This window comes from Drosophila elegans, unplaced genomic scaffold, assembly GCF_018152505.1.
Source record: "Drosophila elegans isolate 14027-0461.03 unplaced genomic scaffold, ASM1815250v1 contig_149, whole genome shotgun sequence".
Lineage (NCBI taxonomy): Eukaryota > Metazoa > Arthropoda > Insecta > Diptera > Drosophilidae > Drosophila > Drosophila elegans.
The window spans coordinates 7,026,984-7,054,857 of record NW_024545513.1 but is presented as its reverse complement, the minus strand read 5'-3'; the positions used below and the strand labels follow the sequence as shown (position 1 = coordinate 7,054,857).

General features: G+C 42.3%; 5 protein-coding genes and 1 long non-coding RNA gene across 9 annotated transcripts in view; 3 read left to right on the top strand and 3 right to left on the bottom strand.

The window, feature by feature from the left end:
* The window catches only part of LOC108142343 (death-associated protein kinase related), a 58,994-nt gene extending 53,597 nt beyond the window's left edge, over positions 1-5,397 (top strand). For both annotated transcript variants that reach the window (XM_017266102.2, XM_017266101.2), the window contains 4 exons: positions 1,901-2,113; positions 2,919-3,094; positions 3,190-3,508; positions 4,059-5,397. In XM_017266102.2, the coding sequence (XP_017121591.1) occupies positions 1,901-2,113; positions 2,919-3,094; positions 3,190-3,508; positions 4,059-5,397 (2,047 nt within the window). The remainder of the gene's footprint in view (positions 1-1,900; positions 2,114-2,918; positions 3,095-3,189; positions 3,509-4,058) is intronic.
* A 78-nt stretch (positions 5,398-5,475) lies between these two features.
* Positions 5,476-7,402, top strand: LOC108142345 (aspartate and glycine-rich protein-like). Its single transcript, XM_017266103.2, has one exon. It carries the CDS (start codon positions 5,476-5,478, stop codon positions 5,854-5,856), a length of 381 nt encoding a protein of 126 aa, XP_017121592.1. The 3' UTR covers positions 5,857-7,402.
* A 2,068-nt stretch (positions 7,403-9,470) lies between these two features.
* Positions 9,471-13,303, bottom strand: LOC108142829. 2 transcript variants are annotated; one of them, XM_017266892.2, is made up of 4 exons: positions 13,193-13,303; positions 10,761-10,923; positions 10,513-10,701; positions 9,471-10,029 (listed from the first exon to the last, which is right to left on the bottom strand). In XM_017266892.2, the coding sequence occupies exons 2-4, from the start codon at positions 10,875-10,877 to the stop codon at positions 9,850-9,852; spliced, it is 486 nt and encodes a 161-aa protein (XP_017122381.1). In that variant the 5' UTR covers positions 10,878-10,923; positions 13,193-13,303; the 3' UTR covers positions 9,471-9,849. The 2 variants fall into 2 exon arrangements, with proteins under 2 accessions (XP_017122381.1, XP_017122382.1); XM_017266893.2 differs by having other exon boundaries at positions 13,187-13,251.
* A 1,716-nt stretch (positions 13,304-15,019) lies between these two features.
* LOC108142828 lies at positions 15,020-16,902 on the bottom strand. 2 transcript variants are annotated; one of them, XR_005977917.1, is made up of 4 exons: positions 16,619-16,902; positions 16,467-16,563; positions 15,528-16,022; positions 15,020-15,258 (listed from the first exon to the last, which is right to left on the bottom strand). It is a non-coding gene; the product is annotated as an uncharacterized LOC108142828 (long non-coding RNA). The 2 variants fall into 2 exon arrangements; XR_001774312.2 differs by lacking the exons at positions 15,020-15,258; positions 15,528-16,022 and having other exon boundaries at positions 16,073-16,563.
* Positions 16,901-18,290, top strand: LOC108142827 (peptidoglycan-recognition protein SA). Its single transcript, XM_017266891.2, has 3 exons — positions 16,901-17,219; positions 17,732-17,850; positions 17,915-18,290. Exons 1-3 carry the CDS (start codon positions 16,918-16,920, stop codon positions 18,097-18,099), a joined length of 606 nt encoding a protein of 201 aa, XP_017122380.2. The 5' UTR covers positions 16,901-16,917; the 3' UTR covers positions 18,100-18,290.
* A 1,347-nt stretch (positions 18,291-19,637) lies between these two features.
* Positions 19,638-27,593, bottom strand: LOC108142485 (DNA-directed RNA polymerase II subunit RPB1). Its single transcript, XM_017266371.2, has 4 exons — positions 27,175-27,593; positions 23,741-25,984; positions 21,422-23,666; positions 19,638-21,193 (listed from the first exon to the last, which is right to left on the bottom strand). The coding sequence occupies exons 1-4, from the start codon at positions 27,253-27,255 to the stop codon at positions 20,094-20,096; spliced, it is 5,670 nt and encodes a 1,889-aa protein (XP_017121860.1). The 5' UTR covers positions 27,256-27,593; the 3' UTR covers positions 19,638-20,093.
* Between the last annotated feature and the right edge of the window lie 281 nt (positions 27,594-27,874).

The window sequence follows — 27,874 nt, the reverse complement described above, 5'->3', positions numbered from 1 at the left end:
AGCAACAGCTTGTTTGTAAAAATTGTCAAATATTAAAAAAAAATTCAAAAACAGTAAAAAAAATTTTTTTTTAATAAACGTTAATATTTTATTTAAAGAACAAACATTCTAAAAATAAATTGCTTTAACAATAGCCTTATTAAATTATTTATTATCGTTTTTAAAAATGTTAAAAAATAAAAAAGATAAAAAAAGGGGACTTTCTTAAACAAAAATAAAAAATAGCAATACCTTTTTAAATATGTATCTGAAAATTGCCATATTATAATAATAAATGTACAAATCTTAAAAATAGTTCTTAAATGATTTTTTCCTCTGTAAGACCAGACAACGAATGTCACTGGAGGAGCTGGAGAAAGCGGGAGGGCAAATAGACGTAGAAAGACAGGAGCGCCCCAGTCCAAGTCAATGTTTGTCGTCCGTTGTTGTCGTCTGTCTGCTGTCGTGTGTCCGCTGTCAATGTCAGGGAATGAGACAGGGACAGTTACCAGGGGCGGTTTTGGACTTGGAGGGGGGCTCTCCGCGAGAACTTTGGCTGCCGGAACGCAGACACAGAACTCTTGACAGGCACAACCAACCGACCAAGGGGCAGGGCGATCTCCGCCAGAGGGGGGCAATTAGAAAACCAGTCCGGCGAAGGCGACGACGGCCAAGCGCTGCTCATTATTGATGGCCAGCCGAAGCCCCTTTTCAGATCGGACGAGCTCATTAGCTAAGTGACCACGATGGGACAATCAAAATGTCATCAAAAATCAGGGATCGATGTGCGTGGGAATATCTATACACTACTGGGCAACTCATATTTCGCTTAATAATTATGACTTAAACTTGTTATGCCAGATAAACCTATAAGAAGGTCCTATAATCAAATTTTTAATTATCAATTGTTTCGTTGCCAACAATCGTAGAAGAAAGCCAAGAATATCGATTTTATCGCTAATGAAAACTTATCGAAAACTTATCATAAGAGTATTGGAATTTTGCTGTAATCGAAATACTTCCCTTTTACACATTCCCATTTAACTGATCGAGGCTTGCGTGATCGTCTTCTTGGCAGGAAGAGGTGGGTGGTGGGTGGTGGGGCTTTCGAATGGGGCAGGAGAAAACGAACCGAACCGAACCGATCTGATCCGATCCGATCCCCGATCCACAAGAGAAGCAGCTGGTCAACTATTTGGTATGCCAGCTTTGTCACCAAAGTTTCTTTCCTCTGACCACCGCTCTTGGCTCCTGTTCTCGCTGCTGCTCCGCCAGTTGTTGCTTTAAGTGTTGGCAATAGTGTTGCTGTTTTAGTTGTTTAGTTGTTTGCCTGTTGCCGGAAGCGCAATTGCTTCATTATGGCACGTACTTTGTCAAAAGGCGTCGCGTTGAGTCACTTTTTGTTCGATTTGTGCACTACAAAAAAAAAAAGAATATTATTATCGGAATTTATAAAATAATGATTGAACCGAAACTACCGATATTTTCTTAAGTTTCTTAAATACATGAATGCCCTGTAAGAACTGGTAAATGTATTTGTATTTTAAAATGTGTCTTATTTCAATGGCACGTATTTTTATTATGTGTAATAAGGTATATTTCGAACTGCTATGATTTTCAAAAGGAAATGGTTATAAATAAATAAAAATTAATGCGAGTTAAAGCAGAAAATTTTACATTTGAATTGTTCTGTTTAAAAAAAAAAGTTTTACCCCCTAGAAATTATGGGACATATTTTTTTCGTAGTGCTTAGTTTTCCACTCCGCAACTCGGCCCAAATCCAAATCTAAAACCACTCAACTTATGAATGAAAAATGATCGGAGCTGGCTCACGCACGCATTGCACTGTGTGGGCTGGCTGGTCGTAACAGAAACCACTGGCTAATCCAATCCAATCCCATCCAATCCAATCCATTCGCAGGGGCAAATTCGCCGCCGTTCGCCGCGCCATCCACAAGAACACGGGCTCGCACTTCGCGGCCAAGTTCCTGAAGCGGAGGCGCCGGGCGCAGAGCAGCGACAAGGAGATCAAGCACGAGATCGCGGTGCTGATGCTCTGCGAGGGCGAGGACAACATCGTCAACCTCAACGCCGTCCACGAGACGCGCTCGGACACAGCACTCCTGCTGGAGCTGTAAGTATATTGCCCAACATATCTATAAACCATATTCCATATCCATATCCATAGGAATTTTGTATTTAATTCATTTTTCAAAGTTACACTAAACCTAAACAAAAATGGTCATAGAAACTAAACTATTGTTACATGAATTTAAAAGTATCAAAATAAAACGTTTCTGGTTCTTAGATATAGAAATTAGACTACAAAGTATACGGATTATTAAGCCAGAAGTAACCACCACTACATCTCGATGTACGTTTAAATAATTTGAAAACTGAAAGTTTTCCTATTGAGCTATATGATAAAAATAATAAAAAGAAGACTTCATTTTTGCTGAAGTAAATTTGTTAAATAATAATGCATTAAGAACAATATTTAATTTGTCAAGACCTGTTGTCAACGCAATAAATAAATTACTTAATCAAAGGCTTTAAAACTTTAAAGGCATAAGACGATATTAAATCTACGTAAATAAAAATTCACTTATAAAACTACTTTTTATTATTGGCAGAAACCTATAACAATTTTTAACAGCTATAGTGTGAAAGTTAGAAGGCAGTTATGATTAGTAGTGTGGTTTATTATAATGAATAGGTAGGTATAGGAATAGGTAATTCCCTAAAGAATTTAGCTTTTGTAAGATTTATTAATTTATTAAATAATACACTGGCACATAAATTGATTTATATGTGTATGATTAGTATGGTTTGTTATAGTGAATATTGGTGATTTGCTGAAGAATTTAGCTTTTGTAAGACTTATTGATTTGTTAAATAATAAACTGGCAACGAAAGTAATGTAATGCTCCTCCTCGCAGGGCCACTGGTGGTGAGCTGCAGACGATCCTGGACAACGAGGAGTGCCTGACGGAGGCGCAGGCCCGCCACTGCATGCGCGAGGTGCTCAAGGCGCTGAAGTTCCTGCACGACCGCTCCATTGCCCACTTGGACCTCAAGCCGCAGAACATCCTGCTCGCCGGCGAGCGCATTGAAGGTGAGTATTGCTCTTCCCTTCCTTTCCCCCAAAAACCCAAAAATGATCAATCAAAACCAACTCTAATGTGTGCAAAAAATCTCCAAATAAAACAGATGGATTGAAGCTGTGCGACTTTGGCATCTCGCGGGTGGTGTGCGAGGGCATCAACGTGCGGGAAATGGCTGGCACACCCGACTACGTGGCCCCCGAGGTGCTGCAGTACGAGCCGCTGTCCCTGCTGACGGACATCTGGTCGGTGGGCGTGCTCACCTACGTGCTGCTGTCCGGATTCTCGCCCTTCGGCGGCGACACCAAGCAGGAGACCTTCCTCAACATCTCGCAGTGCGCCCTCACCTTCCCGGACAACCTCTTCGGCGGCGTCTCGCCGGTGGCCATCGACTTCATCCGTCGCGCATTGCGAATTAAGCCAAAGTGAGTGTTGTTTCGGCCATTAAATAGCACAGTGGGTCAACTTACAGCACTGCAAAGGAGAACTTAAAGCCATCAAAGAAAGCCATCAAATTGTACAAAACTAGGCCAGATTATCAAAAATGTTAAATGTAGTCTTCAATTTCATACAAATTTAAGCAAAACTACAGCCCTGTTTACTATATAAGGAGATCTTAGGACCATAAAACTTGACAACATCATCAAAAAAGTTAGTTATAGTTTAGTTTATTCATACAAATTCAACCAAACTGTAGCATGTATATTAAAACACTTGCAAAAGCAACGTGACAAACCAAACAAGAAAGTTAGCTAAATATAAATAAAATTCGAAACCTAATTGGAAACTATGTGAATTTATAGCCAGTATATTAAATATCAAAGTAGAAATATATTTTTTTGCAGGAACATTAAATTTAAAAAATGGCAGTTTATTTATATTTGAAGTTCTAATAAATGTTGAACCCCCAAGTGTGATTTAAATTGATTTAAGTGATTTAAATCTTATTAATGATATATTCCCATTTTTTCATAGCGATCGCATGAATGCCGCCGGCTGCTTGGAGCACGTCTGGCTAAAGGACGACTGTTCCCTGGACAGACAGATCTATCTGCAGCCCCAGAGCGATGCCGAGGAGGAAGAGGAGGAGGAGGAGGACGACGACGACGATGACGATGACGAGGAAGTGGAGGATGAAGAGGAGCCCGTCGAGGCGCCGGAAGAGGAGGTGGAGGAGCAGACCGTGGAGGAGCCAGCGTCAGAGCCAACCCATCAGCAGCAGCAGCAGCAGCAACAACAGCTGCAGCATCAGCAGCAGCAACAACAGCTGCAGCAGCAACAGCAGCAACAACAACAGCAGCACCATCATCAGCTGGCCAAATCCGGCAGCAATAGCAAACCGACGCACAATGGCCACCATCGGGCGAATAGCAGCGGCAGCATCTCCAAGATACCCATTGCCACCAGCAAGCTGCTGAGCAGTCCCAGCTCGGAGACCACCACGGCCATCCACACGCTGACCAGCAACAGCATCGGCAATAGCAACAGCATCGGCAACAGCAACAGCAATAAGCCCACCCAGATTGTGACGCCGACGCGACGAGCCTCGGATTCGGACAAGGAGAACACATACACGGCCACGTTTGTGAAGAAACCGGTGGCCACCATTCAGCTGGGCAGCTCCAATGGCATCGACGATGCCACAGTGGTGGCCACACTCACCCTCTTTCCCGATGCCCCCACCACGCCCAAGGTGATCCGCAAGACGCCCTCGGGCGAATCGAATGGCTCGGCCACGTCCGTCAAGGCTCTGGTCAAGAAGTTCCAGCTGGAGGACTCGGTGGGTTCGGCATCCATGTGCCGACGCAGTGGGGGATCGGCGGTGAACGGCAGCAGCTGCAGCAGCAGTGGCTTGCATTCGCCCACGTCGACGACGACGACGACGACGAGGATGAACAGTATACGTCGGGCATCGGAGCCGCTTACCACGGTCTACAAGAAGCAGCAGCAGCAGCAGCAGATGCCACAGAATGGATGCAGTGGGAGTCCAAGTCCTGGCAGCAGTCCTAACTCCGGCAGCACCGCCACCCTGCTGATCCACAGCCAGCGTTTGGCCAGCAGTACGGCTCCAGCAACAGCATTAGCAACCGCAACAGCAACAGCCACAGCCACCTCCTCTGCCAGCAACAGTAGCTCCAGCTCCAACTCCAGCTCAGGGAAGACAGCGAGTAATGCAGCCGCCCATCATCTGCACCACCATCACATGCACCACCATCACCATCATCACCACCATCATGTGGTGATTGCGGCCAAGAATGCCGCCGCCGTGGCCGCCACCAACAACCTGAGCCTGGACCAGGGTATCATCTGTTAGCTAAGGGCCAGCCGGGCCAGCCGCAATGCCAAAAGTTTCTTTCATCGCTTCCTGTGCTGCATGTAACCATCAGCTGCCATGGCTACCACAAGCACTAACACGACCACGACCACGCCCCCTCCACCGACCACCGCCCACTGGCAGAGGGCCAAAGCGAATGCAAAGAGGAGGAGCGGCTGCGAAACATCACCTAGCTGCAGGATCACTAGGTGGCAAAGTGGCGATTTAAGGAGCTATGGCTATGGAAATGGAAATGGAAATGAAAATGGAAGTGGATCAGCGTTGGGCAGTCATTGGAGATGGAGATGGAAGGGCAATGGAGATGCAGATGGAAATGGAAACCCGAACTGGAATTGGAATTGGTGCTGCAGCGGGAGATGGAAGTGGTTGTGGAAACGGAAGCCAAACTGGCAAGCCGACGACGACGACGACGACGAGGATGCATTGATTTCGATTTGAGCTTAGTTTAGTTAATGTTTTACGGCCCTAGCATCTAAAATGAGTACTGCAGAGTCACGGTTGCCACTTGACAAAAAAAAACAAAAACAAAAAAACCGTATTGAGATAAAGGAAAATTGAACGTTTTTCGTACCAAACTTTACATTTTTATAAGTTAAATAAAAGAATATTTTAATTATTTTTTGTTAACATAAATGTAGATTTAAACTATAATATCACAGACTTGTTTGGTGGCAACCGTGTCTAGGTGATCCACAGCATCCTCCCTCCCCCCCCACAAACACACACACACTCATAAACACACACACACACACACACTAGAAAAACGAAAAACAACTTAGCTGAAGTCGCGATAAATTCAAATTGTATGCGAAAACTGAAGCAAAACGAAAGAGATGAAAGATAATTGAGATCGAACAGAGCGTTTGGAAGTTGTAGTGGTAGAGTAAGCTGATTTCAACGGAATTTTCGGTAGACATATCATCCATGTTTGTTATACGTTTAGAAGAAACAACAAAAAAAAAAAAAAAACGGAAAGAATAAATAAGGATGAGGAGGATAATAGAGTTCATTGTTTCAACGAATATATATAAATGTCAATTTTCGGCCCACAAGGCAAGAAAGTAAGCCCTTTGGCCTAGCATAAATTATACAACTATATACATTATCTATATACATATGCATACACATATAGACCTATTCATAGCATATATATATGTACCAAAAAATAGGGAGAATCGACGACAGTGTGTCAGCCCGCCATTGGTTATGTAGAGCGTTTGTTAATCGGCCAATCAGTGCATCAATCAGATGATAATCAATCATATAGCGTACAGTGTTATTCGCCTGAAGGGAATGAGAATTTAGAGAATGTTACAAGCCAAGCAAAATTGTTAATCGTGTGTCTCGGTGTGTGTTCAATCGTTCAATCGTTCAAATCGTTGCATAAATGTTGCCTAGAATACATTACATTACTTAGAAGAAGCCACTCAGATCATATAAGGAAGCATCTTGAGGAAGAGAACTAATCGCTTTACTCACGTAGGCCCCATCTACCATTTATCCGATCCCAATCCTGATTCCGATCCAGATCCAGATCCAGATCCCAGATTACCCAGTTCTCCTCGTTTAAAGTCGGTTTTTGTATATATTTCCAGCAAGCAGAATGCAGAATGCAAAATGCAGCCAGCAGCGCATATAATTAAATGTAATTCTTTTTTTTTTCGATAATCATATCTTAAAGCTTGATATACGAGTTGTATTTATTAGGCAAAAGGTTTGTGTGGTCGGCTATCGATGGAGGTCAGTTAATTGTTAAAGAAAAATGCTTAATTTATCGTAATCGATTACCCTTTTCTTTTATATTTAATACTTGCGTGTACTTCTCTTAATTACTATGATTTTTTTTTTTTTAATACACCTAAACCACTTTTTGTGTTTACTGTATATGTACATTAGTAGTTAAAGGCGAAAGCGAAGGCGAAGACCTTTCGGCCACCAACATATAATAAAAACTGCGCCAGATGGAGCGAGAAGTGTGTTTTAATTATTAGTAATTTCAATTGATTTTTTGTGTTTAGAGAATCTATTTCTATGAGAAGACAAACAAAGATGCAAATTCTATTATATATTATATTATATAGTAACTATTTTATAGATAACTAATTTAAAATATATTCAATAAAAACCACAAAAATTACTAAAGTGTTTTGACTACTGAGGGGTAGGGGGGTACATCATAATTTTTTTTCCAAAATTTTATTACGAATTCAACGGTGCATGACATTCTAACTGATGACCATTATTTCCCAGGGTTTTGACACAAAAACCAAGTTTTTAATGTGTTTTTTGGGATTTTTGGCGATTTTTCAAACAACATTTTTTCTGAAGAGTCTTTTTGCTGTAACTTTACCAAAATAAGACCCAAAGTCAAAAGAGTTGCTATTTTGAACAGCTGGCAACCCATACCATCTATCCCTGATCGATTAAAAATAATTTATTTTGTCTTGACGCAAAAACCGAATTTTGAAAAACGATTTTTGACAAATTTATTTTTGTCCAAATTTTTGACTTTTTTGTAAGGGTACATCATCATTTTTTGCCGAAATTCGAAAATCTGAAAAAATTTTAACTGTGAATGCCATTTGATTGGAAATTTTATAACGAATTCAACGGTGTATGACATTCTAACTGATGACCATTATTTCCCAGTGTTTTGACACAAAAACCAAGTTTTTAATGTGTTTTTTGGGATTTTTGGCGATTTTTCAAACAACATTTTTTCTGAAGAGTCTTTTTGCTGTAACTTTACCAAAATAAGACCCAAAGTCAAAAGAGTTGCTATTTTGAACAGCTGGCAACCCATACCATCCATCCCTGATCGATTGAAAACAATTTATTTTGTCTTGACGCAAAAACCGAATTTTGAAAAACGTTTTTTGACAAATTTATTTTTGTCCAAATTTTTGACTTTTTTGTAAGGGGGTACATCATCATTTTTTGCCGAAATTCGAAAATCTGAAAAAATTTTAACTGTGAATGCCATTTGATTGGAAAATTTATTACGAATTCAACGGTGCATGACATTCCAACATTAGACCATTATTTCCCAGGGTTTTGACACAAAAACCAAGTTTTTAATGTGTTTTTTGGGTTTTTTGGCGATTTTTCAAACAAAATTTTTTCTGAAGAGTCTTTTTGCTGTAACTTTACCAAAATAAGACCCAAAGTCAAAAGAGTTGCTATTTTGAACAGCTGGCAACCCATACTATCCATCCCTGATCGATTGAAAACAATTTATTTTGTCTTGACGCAAAAACCGAATTTTGAAAAACGTTTTTTGACAAATTTATTTTTTTCCAAATTTTTGACTTTTTTGTAAGGGGGTACATCATCATTTTTTGCCGAAATTCGAAAATCTGAAAAAATTTTAACTGTGAATGCCATTTGATTGGAAATTTTATTACGAATTCAACGGTGTATGACATTCCAATATGATTTTTGGCGATTTTTCAAAAAGTCAAAAGAGTTACTATTTTAACAGCTGTCAACCTATACTATGCATTCCCGATCGATTGATAAAAATTAATTTTCTTTCGGTACAAAAAACGAATTTTAAGAAGCGTTTTTTGAAAAATTAGTTTTATTTTCCAGTGTTTTTGGAGAAATAAGAAAATAAAGCATTTTCAAAGAGTTTTTGTTTTTTGTTGAAGCTCGGCCAAAGAAAACTGTGATGCTCTTGTACCGCTTGAAATTTGTCCAAAAGATGAAAGCATCCCATCGGCATTTAGTTTTGTGTTGCAGGGTTGTCAATCGTGTATAACTATTCCTCAAAAAATTAAAGTTTGGCCAACAATTTTTGGCTTGCTAAAATGTTGCATACTTTTAAGGGGCCACTGATGGGTCAGTCGATGTTTGGCAACGCGGAAGCCATGTAGCTAAAAAAAAGAAAGCAGTGCACTGCAATTATTGGTCTGTTAACAGCGAGCCCAAAAGTATGCAATATTTTTCAGACTAAATTAATCTAAATATAAATAGGTTACAAATAACAAAAAATAACAAAACGCTCATTTGACACAACTGCGGAAACACAATTGAATCGAAACTCAAGCAAATTTATAGAAAAACATATAGACACACATCTTTATTCGAATACATGACAATTGCTTGGTATAAAAGAAAGTGAGACAAAAAAAAGTTGTATAGATCAGTTAAAATATAAGTAAGTGTCACTAGCGCCAAAGAACGTTTCACGGTACAACAAAGATTCCGCCGCTTGGCACCCACTTTCTATACATCTACTACGCCCGGGCTCTCGCCTCCTCCGTCTGGCCGATCCGATGGTTAGAAGTGGATATGGATTTGGATGTCGATGTGGGAAGAACAAATGCTTCGAGATTGCTGATTCCACTTGAACACTCGCTGAGGGGAGTTGCAAAAGTTTGCGGGAGTTGCCGAGTGGGCGTGGGTATGGGTTTTGGTTGGTTTTAATGCTTAAATGCCGCGGTAGGACCGGTGGGCCAAGAAGGCGCTGATGAAGTACAGCACCGCATTGACCAATCCCAAAACGCCGGCCACCATATAGGCGTCGTGCTTCACGTCACGCAACCGGATCAGCAGGAAGGTGGACGAAACGAGGATCAGGATGGCGGCAACGCTGTGGTAAATCAGCTCCTGCAAAAATAATGGGTATTCAAATTTGGTCATGTTTGTAATAGAGTAATAGAGTTACTACAAATTAAAATAACCAATACAAGACATTTTCTTGTTGTTGTAAGGGAAAGTAAGGAAAATATAGGGTATTGAAAAATAGAGAAATATAAAGTAGGAATAATAGGGAAATATATTTGAACAACGAATTTAAACTCCAAACGATGCACTAAACTTCAAGAATCAAGCGATCTATTTTAAAATCTCTTAAAATTGATCAAACATCACAATATGAAAATAAACAAATTGTTAAGAAATAAATTTTGAATTCGATTCCCATATAAAATTATTAAGATGTGTAATTAAACGTCGCTTTACTACATGTTTTCAACCTTATTTATTAAGACACCGAACTATGGCATGTAAGTAATTACAAAATTAAATCTATTGTATTTTCCTGATAGTTTTCTGTGGTTTTTTTTTTCGATTAACACGAATAGTACTCACATAGATCGTCTTGGCAATAATGCCACCCGTACTCAGCGACGTGAGGCAGGCAAGGAGTAAGCAAAACGTTCCTATCATAAAGGTCACGGCCATGAGATACTGGAACAGATCCTGCTGGCCCCGGCTGTAATAGCTGCGGTAATCCTGATAGTTATATGCCAGAATACCCACAATGGCGGCACCAATGATCTGCACCAACACAATTCTGGTTAATTTCAATTTAAACGCATTGTTGGGATTTAACTCACCAGCTGAAAGAGCTTGAGAATTCCGGGGAAGGTCTTCAGATAGCCCGTGTTCAGGACGATGTAGGAAGTGTTGGTGGTGCTGGTGGTGGTGCGGGTAATGGTCACTGAGTGCGACATCTTGGCCTTGTTTCGGTGGTTCTTTTGGGGGTGTTAAAGGTGGGGTCTGAAATCGAAAAAATACTAGTTAAGTAATAGAACACAACAATGCTGTCATACCGTGTTTTTTTTTTATATATTCAAAACAATTTTAATTTTGGATACTAACTTTGATAAGATTAAAATTAAGTGAAAGTTTTAAAAATACTTTCAACTAGTCATGTATATGTATGTTTGCCAAGTACCAAACAATACAAGTGCCTGCTTTCTTTGTGGGTGATTCATGCTGTATATATCAACATGATTACGTTCCATAACAGATTCCTCTCCTGATAATCAAAGCTTAACCAAAAATAAAAATAAGCGGTATATATGAGTAAGTCTACTTGTTTTCCAACATCTCGCCCAATATCGTAATTCATATGGCGTGTTTTTGTTCTTTTGGCCAGCTGTTACAGATCGAACGCCCTTGCCACGCCCATCGATCTGCACAGTATCCACACAATGTTTGTGTATTTTTGGCCATCTATTTGTTGCTGTTTTTGTTTTGGATTTTTTCGTTTTTGTCTAATTTTAAAACAATTTTTCAATGCCGGCCTCGGCGAGCGAACGAAACTGGGCAGGCGAAAAAGCGCCAAAAGCGTTATTGAAGCATCAGGCGGCAGTGGGAGAATCGGAATCGGAATCGGAAAAATCTATTTACTTGACCGATCCGGACGGACCCCTTTCAACAAGTCCCCCCCCTTTTCGGGGATCGGCAAGCGAACAGAATAGATAAATCGCTCGTCTATATGTTCGCCTAGGAATGGAGACGGTCAGATGCTTATATATATTCCGTAACGTCATGAACTTTATGGTCTGCTGCCTGCTGTTCGTTGGAAAAGCTAAGAAAAAGCGATCCCGAAATTGGGGCACACACTTAATATGTACAGATGCTGTGGGTGTGGGGTTTAATGGAGAATGTTTGCGAATTCCAGAACCGCTTCATTTCGCCGTTCGATTTGATTAATTCTGTATAGAATATATCTGGAAAGCCGATTGTTAATAAAGACTTTATTCCGACTTCAAACTGTGTCCAATTTGTTTACCATTAAACCAAAAAAAAAAAAACGTTGTAAACAAACAAATAAAACCAGTTTAACGCTGTGCGAAGAAGATAGCTTAAAACAAATAAAACGGAAGGAGTTAGAGTTAAACACACAAAACCTAACACCTTTTATAAATAAACTGATTGAGATTGGAAATTGGCCATTTGGAAAAGTTGTTGATGGACAAATCCAAACCATATAACAAAATAAGTATTAAAACAAATTGAAAGTGTTGAAAAACAAAAATAATAAAATAGATATGTAAATATTTCTAGTCTTTAATAAAGACAATCTTAAATCAGGAATAAAATAAATTAAAGCGGTGCCTAAGAATTTCAAAAATTCTAAATCAAAGTTAAGCAGCCCTGAAAAAAAAACAAACGTGTTTGAAAGTCTCATGGAAAGTGGAATGGGATGGGGATTGGATTTTAGAATTCAGGCCTTCCTCAAAATCGACGACGCATTAGTCAAGTCAAGACGATGACGCCATCGGTGACGCAATAACTTACAGACAATGTTGATGATGATGCTCATCAAAATTCACAGAAGTGATATAGGTATGTACACATTGTGTATATCCCAGGGGCGAGGTAAGGGGTTGATAAGGGGTGTGGCCCCAATTCCAAAGCTTTAAACCGAAACCAAAATTAAAAAACAAAACACAGAACTAGAACTGAAACCATGTGCGACATAAGCGAAAACAAAAAACGAAATATTTTGAATGATGATTGGGCGGCGGATTTCCGCCCAAGAATAATATGATATCACGACTTCAACACATATGCATATGTATGCTAACCAACTTGGGCAACAGGTTGCTTGGGCCCTTAGTTTTTTTTCTCAAAGAACAAGATAAAAGATGAAAAAGGCCGCTTTTACCAATTTCTAAATAACAACATCCAATCAATATTGAAAACAAAACAAAATAAATCAACTTGCTGATAAGAAAATTTTCTTACTGCATTTACCAGCAAACACGATTCGCATTCGTTTCGCGATTTCGAACTCTGGAAATGATATCATCGCCGCCAATAATAATGCAGTTTAATGGCCAAACAGTGAAAATAATTGTAGGAAAAAATAGCAACATTTTATTGCACAGTAAAGTACCAAAAATTTGAAAATCCTCGCGCTTTTTGAATATACAAAAACACAAAAAATAAAATAAAAAAAAAACACATATAGTACTGGCAAAACAAAAGAGTGTTCCTCTATATCTATGGCTTTTGGTGTGGATCTTACTCTTACTTTTCTCAAAATTCGTCGTAGGACTCGGCCAACTGGTTTTTTCTCGCACTATACGACTCTTGTGTCTTTTCGCGCGCACGTTGCAAACGAAACTGAAACCGAAAACTGAAAAATACAAGCGTTTTGGCAGTCGCTGCTTCTGCCTCGATTTTTGCGTCGCAGTCGACGCAGCAGCGAGCGAAAACAAAACAAGAGGTAGCAGAAGGCTTCCAGACGGATTTACTGCGACTCGACCCACCGGATACCCTGGAAAGCACCCGCAATTACCCGAAAATGATAAAGAAAACTTTAGAGACTTGAAAGCACTTTAAAAAGTAGTTCAAAATACTAAATTCTTATTGTACGCCTTCATTAGTTATTTTCGTTTTAAATCACCAGAGACACACACTTACATAACTTACAAATTTTACAATAATATTACAAGCATCTTTTAGCTTAAAATAAAGGGCAGCTTAAGTGCTAAATATTTTTACATTTTCCGTTGTTCTACAAACTATTGTTACTAACCAATATTTAATCTCCACTATCTTTTTTTTTTGTATTAGTATTAAAATTGTTAATCACAACCCACTAAACCACAGGCGATTTAAACATAGTTTGGAAAAACATAATAAACCTAATAATGATTATTAAAAAAGTTTTTAGGACACATCATTTTTATTTTAAAATATTAAAAAAAAACCGCAAAAATTAAAAAAAAGGGTATGAAACATTAATCATCGTTCTAAACTTCCCGAATTGGGAAAGATATATGTTATACATGTTTATTTTATTTGATATTATAACAGGAGATGACACATTTAAATATTATTTAAGACAAGCAAAAAGGAAAGTAAGAGTAAAATAAAAAAAAAAAAGAAGAAATTTACCGAGATTTGGTATTTTTAATATTGGGGATTTCAAGGTAGGAGCTCCGACGTACTCACCTTGGCCTGGTCGATGCTACCCGGAGCTGTCTATGTGCAGGGAATCCGCAAGGCAATTCAGCCAACGCCAACAAGTTGTGCTCAACGAAAGGCGGCGACCGCATTGACTTGACTGGCTATCGCGGTATAAATGACGCCTGACGTCATGATGTCATCGTGTGAGCGGCCGAACGGAGGGGCGGCCAACCTTAATATTTGTAATCTTCAAGTGCAACTAGGCTCCGGCCACGCCCCCTTGACACTGTTCCCTAACCGCCCTCCGATTGGCAATTAAAAAGGAAGTAATTAAACTTGGTAGTCGGTCGCTGGTGGACCATCAAAGCTCCTCAAACTTTTCCTCTGACTCAGCGCCACCTAAATGGAGAGTACACAGAGTGGGTGAAGGCGAAAGAGAGTGCACTGCAAGAAATAAAGGTTCTTGAATTTCATAGAACAACAAAAATATTTTATAATGACATACCAATCTTTTAAGGTCTGTCATCAACTCTCAGTATTGATCAAATAAATTTTATAGCAATTGAGAGTAGGTAATGGAATGAAAAGCAATTTTTTCTTAAAAAATAATTTAATATTAGTTGATATAATAAGTTGCAGATCCTTATTTATAAATGAAACTTAAGCTTATGCTTTAAAACTACATTGATTGAACTGTTTTTAAATATTTTTATTATATACAATTTTAAGAAAAAAACAAAAACATTTTAAATACTTTTTTAATTCGTCCTATTTTTTGGGGCTTTAATTTCAAGCCAAATAATTTTTTTCTCTGTGTAGCAGTAACATTTTGAGAGAGGGCTATGAGTAATGCAGCAATAGCGAAGATGCCGCCGCTCCAGTGGGTGGCAGTTATCAGCCAAATAGCTTTTATCAATAACACAAATGAAACACAATGAATGAAAAAACAGAGCTGCTCATCAAGCTGGTAGCGTAATGCATAAGCAATGCGGATCGCCTTCGGAGGAGAACCTTAAGGCATGCAAATACTCACCATGAGTAATGGGCAATTTATAGAGACAAGGCATCAGAATCATGTCCACTGGATGGATGGGGGTCAATTATTAGGTTCTACTATGCATAAAAGTATTATTCAACTTAAAACTTCATTTTAAGTAGATTGTATAATTGGTCGAATGCCTTTACCTAAAATAAAATACAGTTTAATATTTAAATAAAAGTTTGCTTTATAATCGAACATTTAAAATCAAAGGTTTTGCTTCGTAATTTAGTTTTTTTAACCTTTTTTATGAACTCTGCAATTTATGTATTTAAAATAATTTCATATTTAAGCAATAAAATACAAAATTTACCGGGAAAGGGTAAATTTAATTACAGAATCGTAAGTAACACTTGCTTGCCTTTGACCCAAATATTAAAAAGTCTCTGAGAAAAACATTTAAAATGTTACCAACCTTAAAAGCCTACCTTCTTCTTCCATTTTAGGATAAAAATAGGTTTGCCGTTACCCATTAACCACATAAGGGAAACATTAGCACTTTTTATTTAATTGCATTGATCACTGGTTGAATGAATGTTCGACATGTCGGCATGCATATCGTGATTATGAATAGTTGTGGGCGAGGCGAGTGATTTCTTTTCGGGTGGATTAATGCATTTGCTTAGTACATGCAAGTATCGTCAATTTATTTAATATGTTTATCTTCCTTTCGTTTGAAGAACATTTAAAGAACATTTTCTGATCTGTTTGCAATCAGATAATGACGTAGGCCTATGTGAATCAATTTTGATGCGAAAACCACTTTCAAATGTATGTATTTAAGCTTTTCAATTTCTTCAGTAGCTTAATGTATCGCAAAAAAGGTTTTGGAAATGCGTGAGGTAGCAGTTCAACTTTTATCAGCGCTTTTTTTGTGAAAGATCCTTACTGAGGCACTCATTGAGAGATCCTGTAAAAATGCAAAACACGTTAAAATATAATACATTTTTTAAAAACTTATTTGAAGGATAAGAACAGCATTTTCTTTTTTTTTTTAAGAAGAAAACAAAAATACAACAATTCTAAATTATTTTGGTACAGTAGAAGTGTGCTCTTCTGGCGCCACTTTAGGTTTAAATTTAATTTTTAAATTTAATTTATTTAGTTGAATCAGAAAACTTACAACATTAACATTTCTTATAAGTACTAGGTACGTTAAAGTGTTGGCAAAAGACTATTCTTTGTTTAGATAAAAATTTGAATTTGCATTTATAAATACAATTAAAATTAATTTTATAAGGTATTAATAGCGAAAACTGTTAGATTCTCGACGGCTTAAGAAAATAGAAAATTAAGTGGAATGTTATATTATTCCATTTGTTTGAGTTCACTGTTCAGAATGTAGCGTTCTCACAAATTGTGTATTGTGATGAATGAAGTTGTTGCTGTGACTACGCTCCAAATCCCCGTTATCAGTTAATTGCTTCCAAGATGCCTAGAGTATCTGTAATCTAAATAAAATTGATTATTATTATGTTATTTGCAAACAAATATATATTCACAAACCCTTTATAACTTCGGGGAAACATTCGTCACCAGCTGGAAATCGGAAATGCCAACGCAGATCTGTTTGCAACCTGTTTTATATGGTGGTACAGAAAAAGAACCGAACAAGGAACGCGAAATCGCTGTCGAGAGATCGGGAGATCGGGTGGCGGTCAGAGGACGGGAGTCCCCCGGTAGCTCTGGCGGATCGTAAGCTCGAGAACAAATGGCGAAAGCTCGGATCGCTGGCGGTGATAAAACCGGCTGGGTTGATAAGCCGCCGAGAGCAGTTCTCATCCGGCATCAGATCTTTGCACACAATGTTTTCCGCTCGCATTGGTTCGCTATTTTTGGTGGTGGCGATGGTGGCTGCGATTCTAGTGATAGTGGGCGCCGGAAAGCCGCGTCATCGGGCGGACAATTGTCCGACCATCAAGCTGAAGCGCCAATGGGGCGGTAAACCATCGCTGGGCCTCCATTACCAAATCCGTCCCATCCGCTACGTGGTCATCCATCACACGGTCACCGGCGAGTGCAGTGGTTTGATTGAGTGTGCCGATATTCTTCAGAACATGCAGAATTATCATCAAAAGGAGTTGAACTACAATGATATCAGTTACAAGTAAGGATGGCTTAATAGGCAATATTCTTATGGGCATGCATGTAGAGGCAACGCTTTACTTTTGGACTAAGTTTTAATTACTTTAGATCTTACTTAGCATAAGAAGTATCTTAAAAATATCTCAGGTTTTTGGTTTATAAGATGAACTAAGACGGTAGGCTAGTTCTGAATTGAACTGGGACAAAGGCTTTAAGGTCTAATAACTTTAGTTTAGGTTTAATATATAATTAAAAATAGAAACGGTATTTTTAAGAAAGGGCTATTAAATACTAATTTTAAGACACTGCAATATAAAAGCGTTGTTCTAGTGGGTTTGCAAGTAACTACCTACCCGAGTAAACAAAGGTTTAAAGTTTAATACTAAAAAAAAACTAGTTTGTAGTTTTTATTTAACATACAGCATATATTAAGGGCTATTAAACACTTTTTTTTTAAGCCACAGCAATAAGAAAGCGTAGTTTTAGTGCGTTTTTAAGTAACCACCTACTTGAGTAACCGGCGATCTCTTACAGCTTTCTGATTGGCGGTGATGGCATTGTTTACGAGGGCACTGGCTGGGGATTGCGAGGAGCCCACACCTATGGCTACAACGGCAATGGCACGGGCATAGCCTTCATCGGGAACTTCGTGGGTGAGTTGCTGTGAGCTGAGCATCTCCTGCAGATGGAGCACTACAAGTCCTCAATTCCCGACAGATAAACTTCCAACGGATGCGGCTCTGCAGGCGGCCAAAAGTCTTCTAGCATGCGGGGTGCGACAGGGGGAGTTGAGCGAGGATTACGCCCTGATCGCCGGTTCCCAGGTGATTAGCACCCAGAGTCCAGGACTGACGCTTTATAACGAGATCCAGGAGTGGCCGCACTGGCTCTCAAATCCCTGAAATTCCACAAACATAAACTCTGTTCGTTGTGGCGAAAGCTTCGATAACCGATTGACGGGCAGCTGGGATTTACAGTTATTAATGGCCTTCCAATACACTTCAATTAAAACAACGGATACTTTTGTGCATTCAACTTTAATGTAATGTGTAAATCATAATTAAACTATAAATAATAAAAGACCACAAATAAACATTTCTGCACATTTAACTAATGCTTTAAAAGACAGCAAAATAAAATCTCTTGGATATTAATAAAAAAAAAAAAAAAAAAAAAGATTTTTAAAACTATAATTTGAAAGCTATGCGAATAAACTACAAATATATTCACTTAATTTGAGAACAAAATCCAAATTAAAAAAATTACTTATGTATGTGTTGACCTCTAAAGAAAAGCCAATTAAAAATTAAAGTTAATAAAAATATAGACAAATTGTATATCCTGAGAATATTTGTTTCTGAGCTTTCCTGTTGCTCTCAAACAGCAACGAATATTTCCTTTTTAACTGAATATAAAAAACCACCCTATTTAAATTGATCAGTTATTCCTTGATATTGGAATTTACGTTCCTAAACTTACGTTCCTAACCTTACGTTTTTAATTGCACGTTTCTAACCGATATTAATCCGATGATTTTTGGGTGCAACTCTAAAGTCTTGGCGCAATTGAATTTAAATGGCGTGCGGCCATCTTTGTTTTCGTGTACTAGAGGCGTTGTCGAAGGTGAAGTGGAGGCTTGGGAGTTTTACGATATAATAGATATAAGCCATTATTTAAACGTTCAGCTTACCATTTAACCACTAACAAATAGCATTAAAATGAAATAAAAGCCGCCTAAGGGAATTCTTAAAGAGTTTAATAGATTTAGAGACCCCTCGCAAAAAATTCAGCATACGCAACTGTGACTTTTAAAGGACGGCGGATTGCCCAATCCCAACCGTTTTGCTAATTCAAAATGGCGTCTTCAAGCTTATCGATAACGGATCAGCTTGCCATGTGCTTTTCATTTGGATTCCAGTGCGGTAAGAATAAGGTGTGAAATATTTGCGATCAAAAATTGGCCATCAAATGGAGGACTTCGAGAAGAAAAACTGCTCCAGCTCAAGCAGCAATGCAAAGGATGTCATCCGCCCGCTGGTGGAAGACAATTGCTCCGAATTTGAGATGGCCCATGCCAATTCGCAGTCGGCATGTTCAAAGATAAACAAAATGATCAAACTGCATTTATTCACAAAAAGTTGTATTTTTTTTTTTTTTTATTGAAATAAATAAACGGCTGCTTTTGAGTAGGTTTTGTTTTTTTATTTAATATTTTTCTACCTGTTTTTTTTTTTTTTTGTGTGTCATAATTTACAAAAAGTTTTCGGTTTTGGTCATAAAAATATATATGAATATATAGATAGTAATATATGCATGACAGCGGTCTTTATACTTGGATACAAAAGTTAAGAAACTTTTGAAACACTTTGCTGGCGAAAACAACTTAGCGGGTTGATTAAACCATAGTTTATATGGAAAACGCTACATATAGAGTTTGGTGTTTACTGGTTGATTGCCGCACTTAAGTTATCCCGTTTACTTTTTCTCTTCAAACTTATCAACTAGGGTCTTGCTACTAACTTTAGGCCAGAGAAAATATAGTAAAAAAAAATTTAAAAATCCGTTGCATAGGAGTGACAAGAAACTTTAAAGTCAACAATAGCAATCAAGCATCAAGCAAATAATAACTTTTACATCCTGTCCTGCATTTTAAGTTTTATCTTTTATGTGGAAAGAGAAATGGGGTGAAATTCGCTTTTCCATAAGATAAAATTGGAAATGCAAGCAGTAATGACTTTTATCTATTTGAGATATCTATCAGCTATGTTTTGCGGACTTTAAGAGGTTTTTATTTGCCCTCCTCCTTCCGTAGATCGATCGGAAACGGGTCTTAACTACGGCTCGACCTTTCTGGGGATCGGGATGTGCTGGGGGAACTGCCCCCGTCCTCCTTTCCTCAGTCGTCGCTCTCCTCGAACGTGGGACTGCTGGGCGAGTAGGCCGGACTTGTGGGACTGTAGTGTGATGGCGCCGTTGGAGAGTACATAGGCGACGTGGGCGAGTAATTGCGGGCCGTGGGCGTGTACGTTGGCGAGGTGGGCGAGTACTTGGTGCTGCTCGGCGAGTAGATGGACATGTTGGGGGAGTACCTCGGACTCGTCGCCGAGTATGTCGATCCTGTGGGACTGTATTGGTTCGAGGGCGAGTGCTGTGGCGAGCTCGGCGAATAGAGCGGTGAGGTCGGCGAGTACTTGGGCGAGGCCGGCGAGTACTGCGGCGATCCTGGTGTATATTGCGGTGACCCAGGCGAGCCATCGTACGACGGTGATGGCGGCGAGTACGTGGGCGATGTCGGCGAGTACTTCACCCCCGTCTGAGAGTAAGCTGGCGAGGCCGGTGAATAATGCGGCGAGGCTGAGTAGTTCGGACTGGTCGGCGAGTAAGAGGGTGTAACGGGTGTATAGTTCGGACTCGTCGGCGAGTACGAAGGCGACGTCGGCGAATAGCAAGGCGATGTAGGTGAGTACGAAGGACTCGACGGCGAGTAGGATGGTGATGTCGGCGAGTAGGACGGTGAATTGGGAGAATAATTGGACGAGCTGGGCGAATACGCATTGCCCGGCGAGTACATGTTGCTACCGCTGCCAGCAAATGACGGACTCGACTGGAAATGCGATGTGGGCGAGTACACCGGAGATGTTGGCGAGTATCCAGACGAAGATGGCGAGTAACCCGTCGACTGGGGATTGAAGTTAGGCGTTGTGGATGCATACCGAGGACTTGCAGCCGCATATAGCGGCGATGTCGGCGAATAGTTCGGACTCGAAGGCGAGTAATTGGGCGAGGCTCCGCCGGGCGATGAGGCCGTGTAGTTCGGACTTGTTGGGGAGTATGAGGGAGACACGCTCGGCGAGGCCGGGAAGTACGGTGACATCGAGGGACCCGGTGAACTGGGCGATGAGCCCGGATGAGCTGGTGACCAGCTGGGCGACATACCGGAGGCATCCGAGGCCGCCGAGGGCGAGAAACTGGGTCCGCCGGGAGTCATGGCGCTCACTGCGAACACAAAAAAGAAAGAGAGGGAAAAGTTTAGTTGCGGATATCGAAATAAGTGGACCATATTTTCAAGTATACGATTTAAAGGTATTTGTTATTTAGTTTCTGTTATTATCGTTACATAATTAATATGACAAATTGGCTTTTTAAACACTAAATAAAATAATTCGAAAAATGACTTGTAAATTGAAACTACAACAGAAATTATAAGACAAGAAAAGTACTCACCATGGCCTGGTGGCGAGAAGTAACGCGGCGTGTTGCAATTGACCCACGGCGTCATCGGTGGCGTCATGCTCGGCGTCGATCCGCCGCCGATGAACATGGCGGCGCCGCCCAGCATGCTGCTGCCCAGCGTGTTGGGGATCTCGATGCCGAAGCGACACTTCTCCGCATCGAGCAGCAGGTCGAAGCAGCCGGTGCCCATCTTGGGCAGCTGGCCCATAATGATGTTCTCGGACACACCCCTCATGGGATCCGTTTCCGCGTGGGCGGCGGCATCCATCAGCACGTCCACCGTCTCCTCGAAGGAGCAACGCATAAGGGCACCGGTGTCCTGCCTGTTGATGCCGTGACGGGTGATGGCCATCAGATGGCCCTTGGCGGTCATCACGTCGCACAGGAGGGCCAAGTGGCGGTAGTTCACGTACAGGCCGTAGAACTGCAGCACGGCGTTCATCTCCTTCTCGACGGACTTTCGCACCGCCTCGATGCCCAGCACCTGGAAGATCTCGCAGATATCGTTGGACGACGTCCGAATGGGGTCCACGTCGCGCTCGGACAGCACCTTCATCATCGAGGTGCCGTCCGTCTCGAGCAGCCACTCGCCAATGGCCTTAAACTCTCCGGTCTCGGTGATCACGATGCGCTTCTTGCTGTCCGTCTGCGGCAGATGCATGTACACCTTGCCGATGGCCTCGATGCCCTGCAGCGTCATGTCCGACAGCATGTTGGCCTCAATGCAGCGCAGGAACATGTCGTCCTCCATCTTGTCAACGGCCTCGTCCTCGTCCTGGAACTTGTTCTCCTCGTTGTTCATGATCCTGATGCGCAGCACCAGCTTATCGGCATTGTCGTCGTTGAAGATGCAATTGAGGTCCTCGCCGAAGCCCACGTTGATCTTCTCGGCAATCTGCTCCATGGTCAGCTTCTTGTCCGTCATCCGCTTGCGATCCAGCTCGATGCGGAGCAGCCAGGGCGAGATGCGGGTGGGATCAAAGTCGGGCATTTCGTAGTAGACATTGACGAACTCCTGATCCTCGGATATCACCGTTCTCTGCGGATCCGGATCGTAGTAAATAGCCGTATTGGCCGTGACCTTGCGCAGCGTGGTATGCTCCAGCCGGCACAGCACATTCTTGGCCTTCTCGGCATCGCGGGCGGCTCCGCCAGTGAGGAACACGGTTAGCGACGGAGCCTTGGGCTTCTTCGATATATTGATGATCTCCTTGAGACGCGGCACACCCAGTGTCACGTTCTTCGAGGACACACCAGCGAAATGGAAGGTGTTCAGTGTCATCTGGGTGGCGGGCTCACCCAAACTCTGGGCAGCCAAGGCACCCACCATCTCGCCCGGATTGGCCTGGGCCTGCTGGAAACGCGTCTCGATTTCTCCGATCAACCACTCAAAGGCCTCGGTGGACAGACGGAACTCCTCCGACACGTATTTCGTGCACAGCGTTGAGCGGATCAGACACTGAAACAGCAGCGTGGCGTTCTCGTTGGCCTGCTTCGATATCCGATCGTTGCCCGTCACAATGACACACCGTTCGAGCAGTCCCTTGACACCCTTGATCACCCGCATGGGCGAGAGATCCGTGGGCAGGCGCTTGTTGATGTGGAAGATCTTCTGGACGTTCCAGATCATGCGCTGCAGGTTGCAGGGCAGCACCACCTTGGAGTCGCCGTTGGGGAAAATTTGCCGCAGGCTTTCACGATCGCCGACCAGGCGATCCCACTCCGACTCCAGCTCCTGGATGGCTTCGCTGCTGTCGGTCATCTCCTTGATCACATCGTCCGTGAACACTTTGCGCATGTACCGCTCGTTGCTCCAGTCGAACTTGAAGCGCTTCTCGAACGCCTTGTTCGACAGCTTCACCGTGGGCATGTTCTGGAACTCCACCAGCTCGCCGCACAGGCCGTCCTCGCCGTAACGCAGCTGGATGAGCTGGCCCACCGAGTTACGCACCGTGCCGTCGTAGTTGACCATCACCGACTCCATAGCCTTGATGAGACGACGCTGAATGTAACCGGTTTCGGCTGTCTTCACAGCGGTATCAATCAGACCCTCACGACCGCCCATGGCGTGGAAATAGAACTCGGAGGGCGTCAGGCCGGCCAGATACGAGTTCTCCACGAAGCCACGCGACTCGGGACCGTAATCGTCCTTGATGAAGTGGGGCAGCGTGCGCTTGCGGAATCCGTAGGGGATTCGCTTACCCTCCACGTTCTGCTGGCCCACACAAGCAATAACCTGGGAACAGAAACAATCCAATCCAGTCGGTCAAAATTGAGGGGTCTCGAATGAATTGAAAAACTCTAGCTCACCTGTGAGATGTTAATGTTGGAACCCTTGGAACCGGACACCACCATGGCCTTCAGATTGTTGTACTCTGTGAGAGACTTCTTGGCCGAGCCACCAGTCTTGTCACGAGCATCGTTCAGGATACGGTTCACCTTGTTCTCGAACGTCTGACGCAGAGTGTTGCCCGGCGTGGGCTCGAGCTCCATGTTGTGGGCCTTCTGGATAACGTTTATCACGTCGTCCTTGGCCTTCTTGATGGCCTGCTGGATCTCGTTGTAGGTCTGCGGATCGGCAATGGTGTCACCAATACCGATGCTGTGACCCTCGAGCAGTAGCCAATTGTTGATCACGGTCTGAATGTTGCCGTAGAACCGACCGGCGATGTCGTGACCGAGTTCCAGGAAACAGATATGCAGCAGCGAACCGGCCGAAGTACCCAGCGTCTTCTTGCAGAGAATGCCCATGATGAGCTCGCCGTGCTCGACCATTACCTTGGTGTCGCCGGGCGAGATCCACTTGTAGGGTCCGTCGTCCTCCTCGTCCGGATGCGTGGAGTGCGTACGTATCATGTTCACGTTGCCGGGTATGATCAGAGAGAAGATCTGCTTGCCCGTCCACAGGGGACGCGGCTTGAGGATGCATGGCTGCGGCATTTTGCCGTCCCACGTGGGCAGGAACATGAGCAGATTCATCACCTGCTCGCGCGTGATGAACACATCGCGCTTGGTCATCTTGCGCACCGCCGTCAGTGTGTCCTGCACGATGCCCATGACGGGTTTGTTCGCCTGCGGCGTGATGATCTGCCTGGGCGTGATGTGGATGTTCTCCACCTCGGCGCGCGTCTCCATGGACTGCGGCACGTGCAGATTCATCTCGTCGCCGTCGAAATCGGCATTGTAGGGCGATGTGCAGGAGAGGTTCATGCGGAACGTCGACCAGGGCAACACCTTCACCCTGTGCCCCATCATACTCATCTTGTGGAGCGTCGGCTGTCGGTTGAAGATCACCAGATCGTCGTCGCGCAAATGCCGCTCCACCTTGTAGCCGCACTGCAGATGTAGGTCAGAGGATTTCGGATGGAAGCGAAGATCGATACGCTCGCCATTGTCGCGCACAATGTACTTGGCTCCCGGATACTGGGAGTTGCCTCTCCGCACCAGCTCCTGCATGCGATCGATGTTGAAGGGAGTGACCAGCTCGGGGAAGGTCAGATTCTGGGCAATGGATCGCGGCACACCGACCTGATCGATACGCAGATTTGGATCCGGGGTGATGACAGTACGGGCGGAGAAATCCACACGTTTGCCCATCAAGTTGCCACGAATCCTGCCCTCCTTGCCCTTGAGACGCGCCTTGATGGCTTTGAGTGGCTTTCCCGACTTCTGCATGGCCCTGGGCATTCCGGGCATGTCATTGTCCACCAGCGTGGCCACGTGGAACTGCAGCATCTTGATGTTCTCCTGAATCACGTGCGCCGCCGCTCCACTGGCCTCGTTCTTGCGCAGCTCGTTGTTCGCCTTGATGATGTCGGACAGCTTGTGGGTCAAATCGTCCTGATTCTTGGCCGCACCGAACATCACGACCGCCGGACGCACGGCCAAAGGTGGAACGGGCAGGACGGTGACGATCATCCAATCGGGACGAGCGTACTTGGGATCCATGCCCAGGATGAAGCACTCCTCGTCGGTGATGTGCTTGAGGATCTCCCAGACACGTTCCGCCGACACCACGATCTTCTTCTCCTGCGAATCCTCGTTGGGATGCTTCCACTCGGCGGTGAGATCCAGGCCCGTCCGCCGGATCGACGGCTGGTAGTGACCACAACCTCCGTGACCGGGCTTCTTGTTCGGGTCCGGCTGTTGGTTCTCCTTGGTCAGGTCCATGTCCTCGCCGCCCTCGCAAATCGTCTTGCCCTTGCACAGATCGTACACATAGGCCAGACGCTTTCGCGGCTGTCCCTTGGACTTCATCACGATTTCCTTGATCTTGGGATTGTGCGGCGAGACCAGCATCTTGGAGCAGTAGAAGCACACGCAGCGCAGGATCTTAATCGTCTTGGTGATGAAGCCGATGTGGAACACCGGTTTGGCCAGGTCGATGTGTCCAAAGTGGCCGGGGCATTCGGTCATGTTGCCGGCGCACGTCTGGCAGCGCGACGTCCTGTCGATGACGCCCTGGCGCGGATCCATCAGACCGCCCAGTTTGGGTCGACCACCCTCCATCGTCTCGGCGAACTGGACGCCGCCCTCGGTGACGGACATGCGGCGCTGCAAGCAGAAAGAGAGTTCCATGAGTCATTCAAGTTCGATATATAAAAGATATAAATAGGATCTTAACAGGATTTATTTCTTATATTTCTTCTTGGAGTTTCCTTTTCTTACCATTCCATTTATTTGTTTATTATCCTAAACATTTTTATTAATTTTATACAATCTCTTTGGTGGGTTATCTTGACTATTTTTTCAATGCTATATTATTACAATATTAATATATTATAAAAATATCGAAATACTATTGAATTTGAAATGACAGTTTCAAATGTAGGATACATACATTTCTAAAAAATGATTTTTTTTTAAATAAGCTCAGGCTTGCGAAAGATTTACAACGGAAAATTTGTGGAATTAATGATTTATCCGTTTTACCGTATAAAAAAATCTTTTTGCTGAATTTAAGAACCCGATAAGTGTTATTGCTTAATATAAAAAAGTAAACATCAAGACAAATTCGTTGTATTTTAACCCTAACAAAGTAATTAATACTTTTGGTAGAGGGATATTTATAGATTTCTAGTATTTATAAAAAAAAGGCAAGTATGTTGTTTTACTGAAGGAATAGGGAGTTTTAGTTTACCACAATGTCTGTTGATTATTATCTATGTAAACAATATTTTGTCAGGTTTTTGATAATTTTGATTAGTCAATAATGAGGCTCAACTTGTTGCATTTTGAACAAAAAAACTTATCTGTATATTTTATTTATGGAAAAACTATAGCTTAATGTCAAAATTATTAACATGAAATTCGCTGATCTTTACCAAATCTAACTTATTTTAAAAAATGATTATAGTGCTTTCTCTTTTGGCTATAATAATATAATAATAATGTAATATATTTGTTCAAATTTACTTATGAAGGACACCTAACTGAACAAGCAAGGTATTTTGCCGTCCAAGATCCATTACACTCTTAACAAAACAAATCAAACATCCTAAATATCCGAAATATTGAGGATATGTTCCCAACCCAGATCGATCCCCATAAATAATGGAACGCGTGCCCAACTCGATTGGGTTGGATTTAACCTCGCACAGAGGGCAACAAAACATGCGTATATTTAATAATATCCATTTATTTGCAAATATCCCCCCAATTAAATGCGTTTTGGGCGATTGCGAATTTTTATTCTCGTTAGCAATTTTTTTTTTCAATATGGCGTCGGACGGAGCTGCACTTACAATTTCATCAGGTGACAAAATACCGAACTGTACGCGCTTCACCTGGCGCAGGGGCGCCTTCGAGTCCGTGGTGGTGCTCATCCTGCTCGGCGGAAGTGGTGGCCACTAGCGCGGGGGAACTGTCGACGGCGACTGCGATTCCCAGAAAGTGGGGCTGCGCTGCTTTCTGTTTTTCTGCTGCGTCGTCACACTTTTCACCTCGTGCAATCGAACGAAAAAAAAAGGAACTGCCCGACGCGAATTTGCGGGAGCGTTGGCAAAAACAAAGCTGGGTAAACAATCACTGTTTGTTGCTGGCTCCCAGGCCTTGCATTCTACAACTTTCGTTCTCAACAGACGGTTGCGAGTGCGAATTACCCCTTTTTTCACGCGATGCGTTGTTAAAACGCGGACAACGCCGACCGATAAGTGTGACCGCAGCGTCGAAGTTCAAAAAGACCACGGAAGAACACGGTCACGCGACGTAGGTTGCCAGAATCTTAAATGGCTGTTTTTGGCTATAGCTAGATTTTCAGACAGGCACTTTCCTATTCAAAACAGACGCATTTGTCTCAGAGATTTTAAAAATAAATTACCATTTGCACCCTAAATTCAATGTTCACTGTAAATAATTAAAAAGAGCAGACTTATTATTTTATATGGCATTTAGGCTTCGAAATAAATTTACCAATGAAAAAACCAAAATTGGTTAAGTTCACTG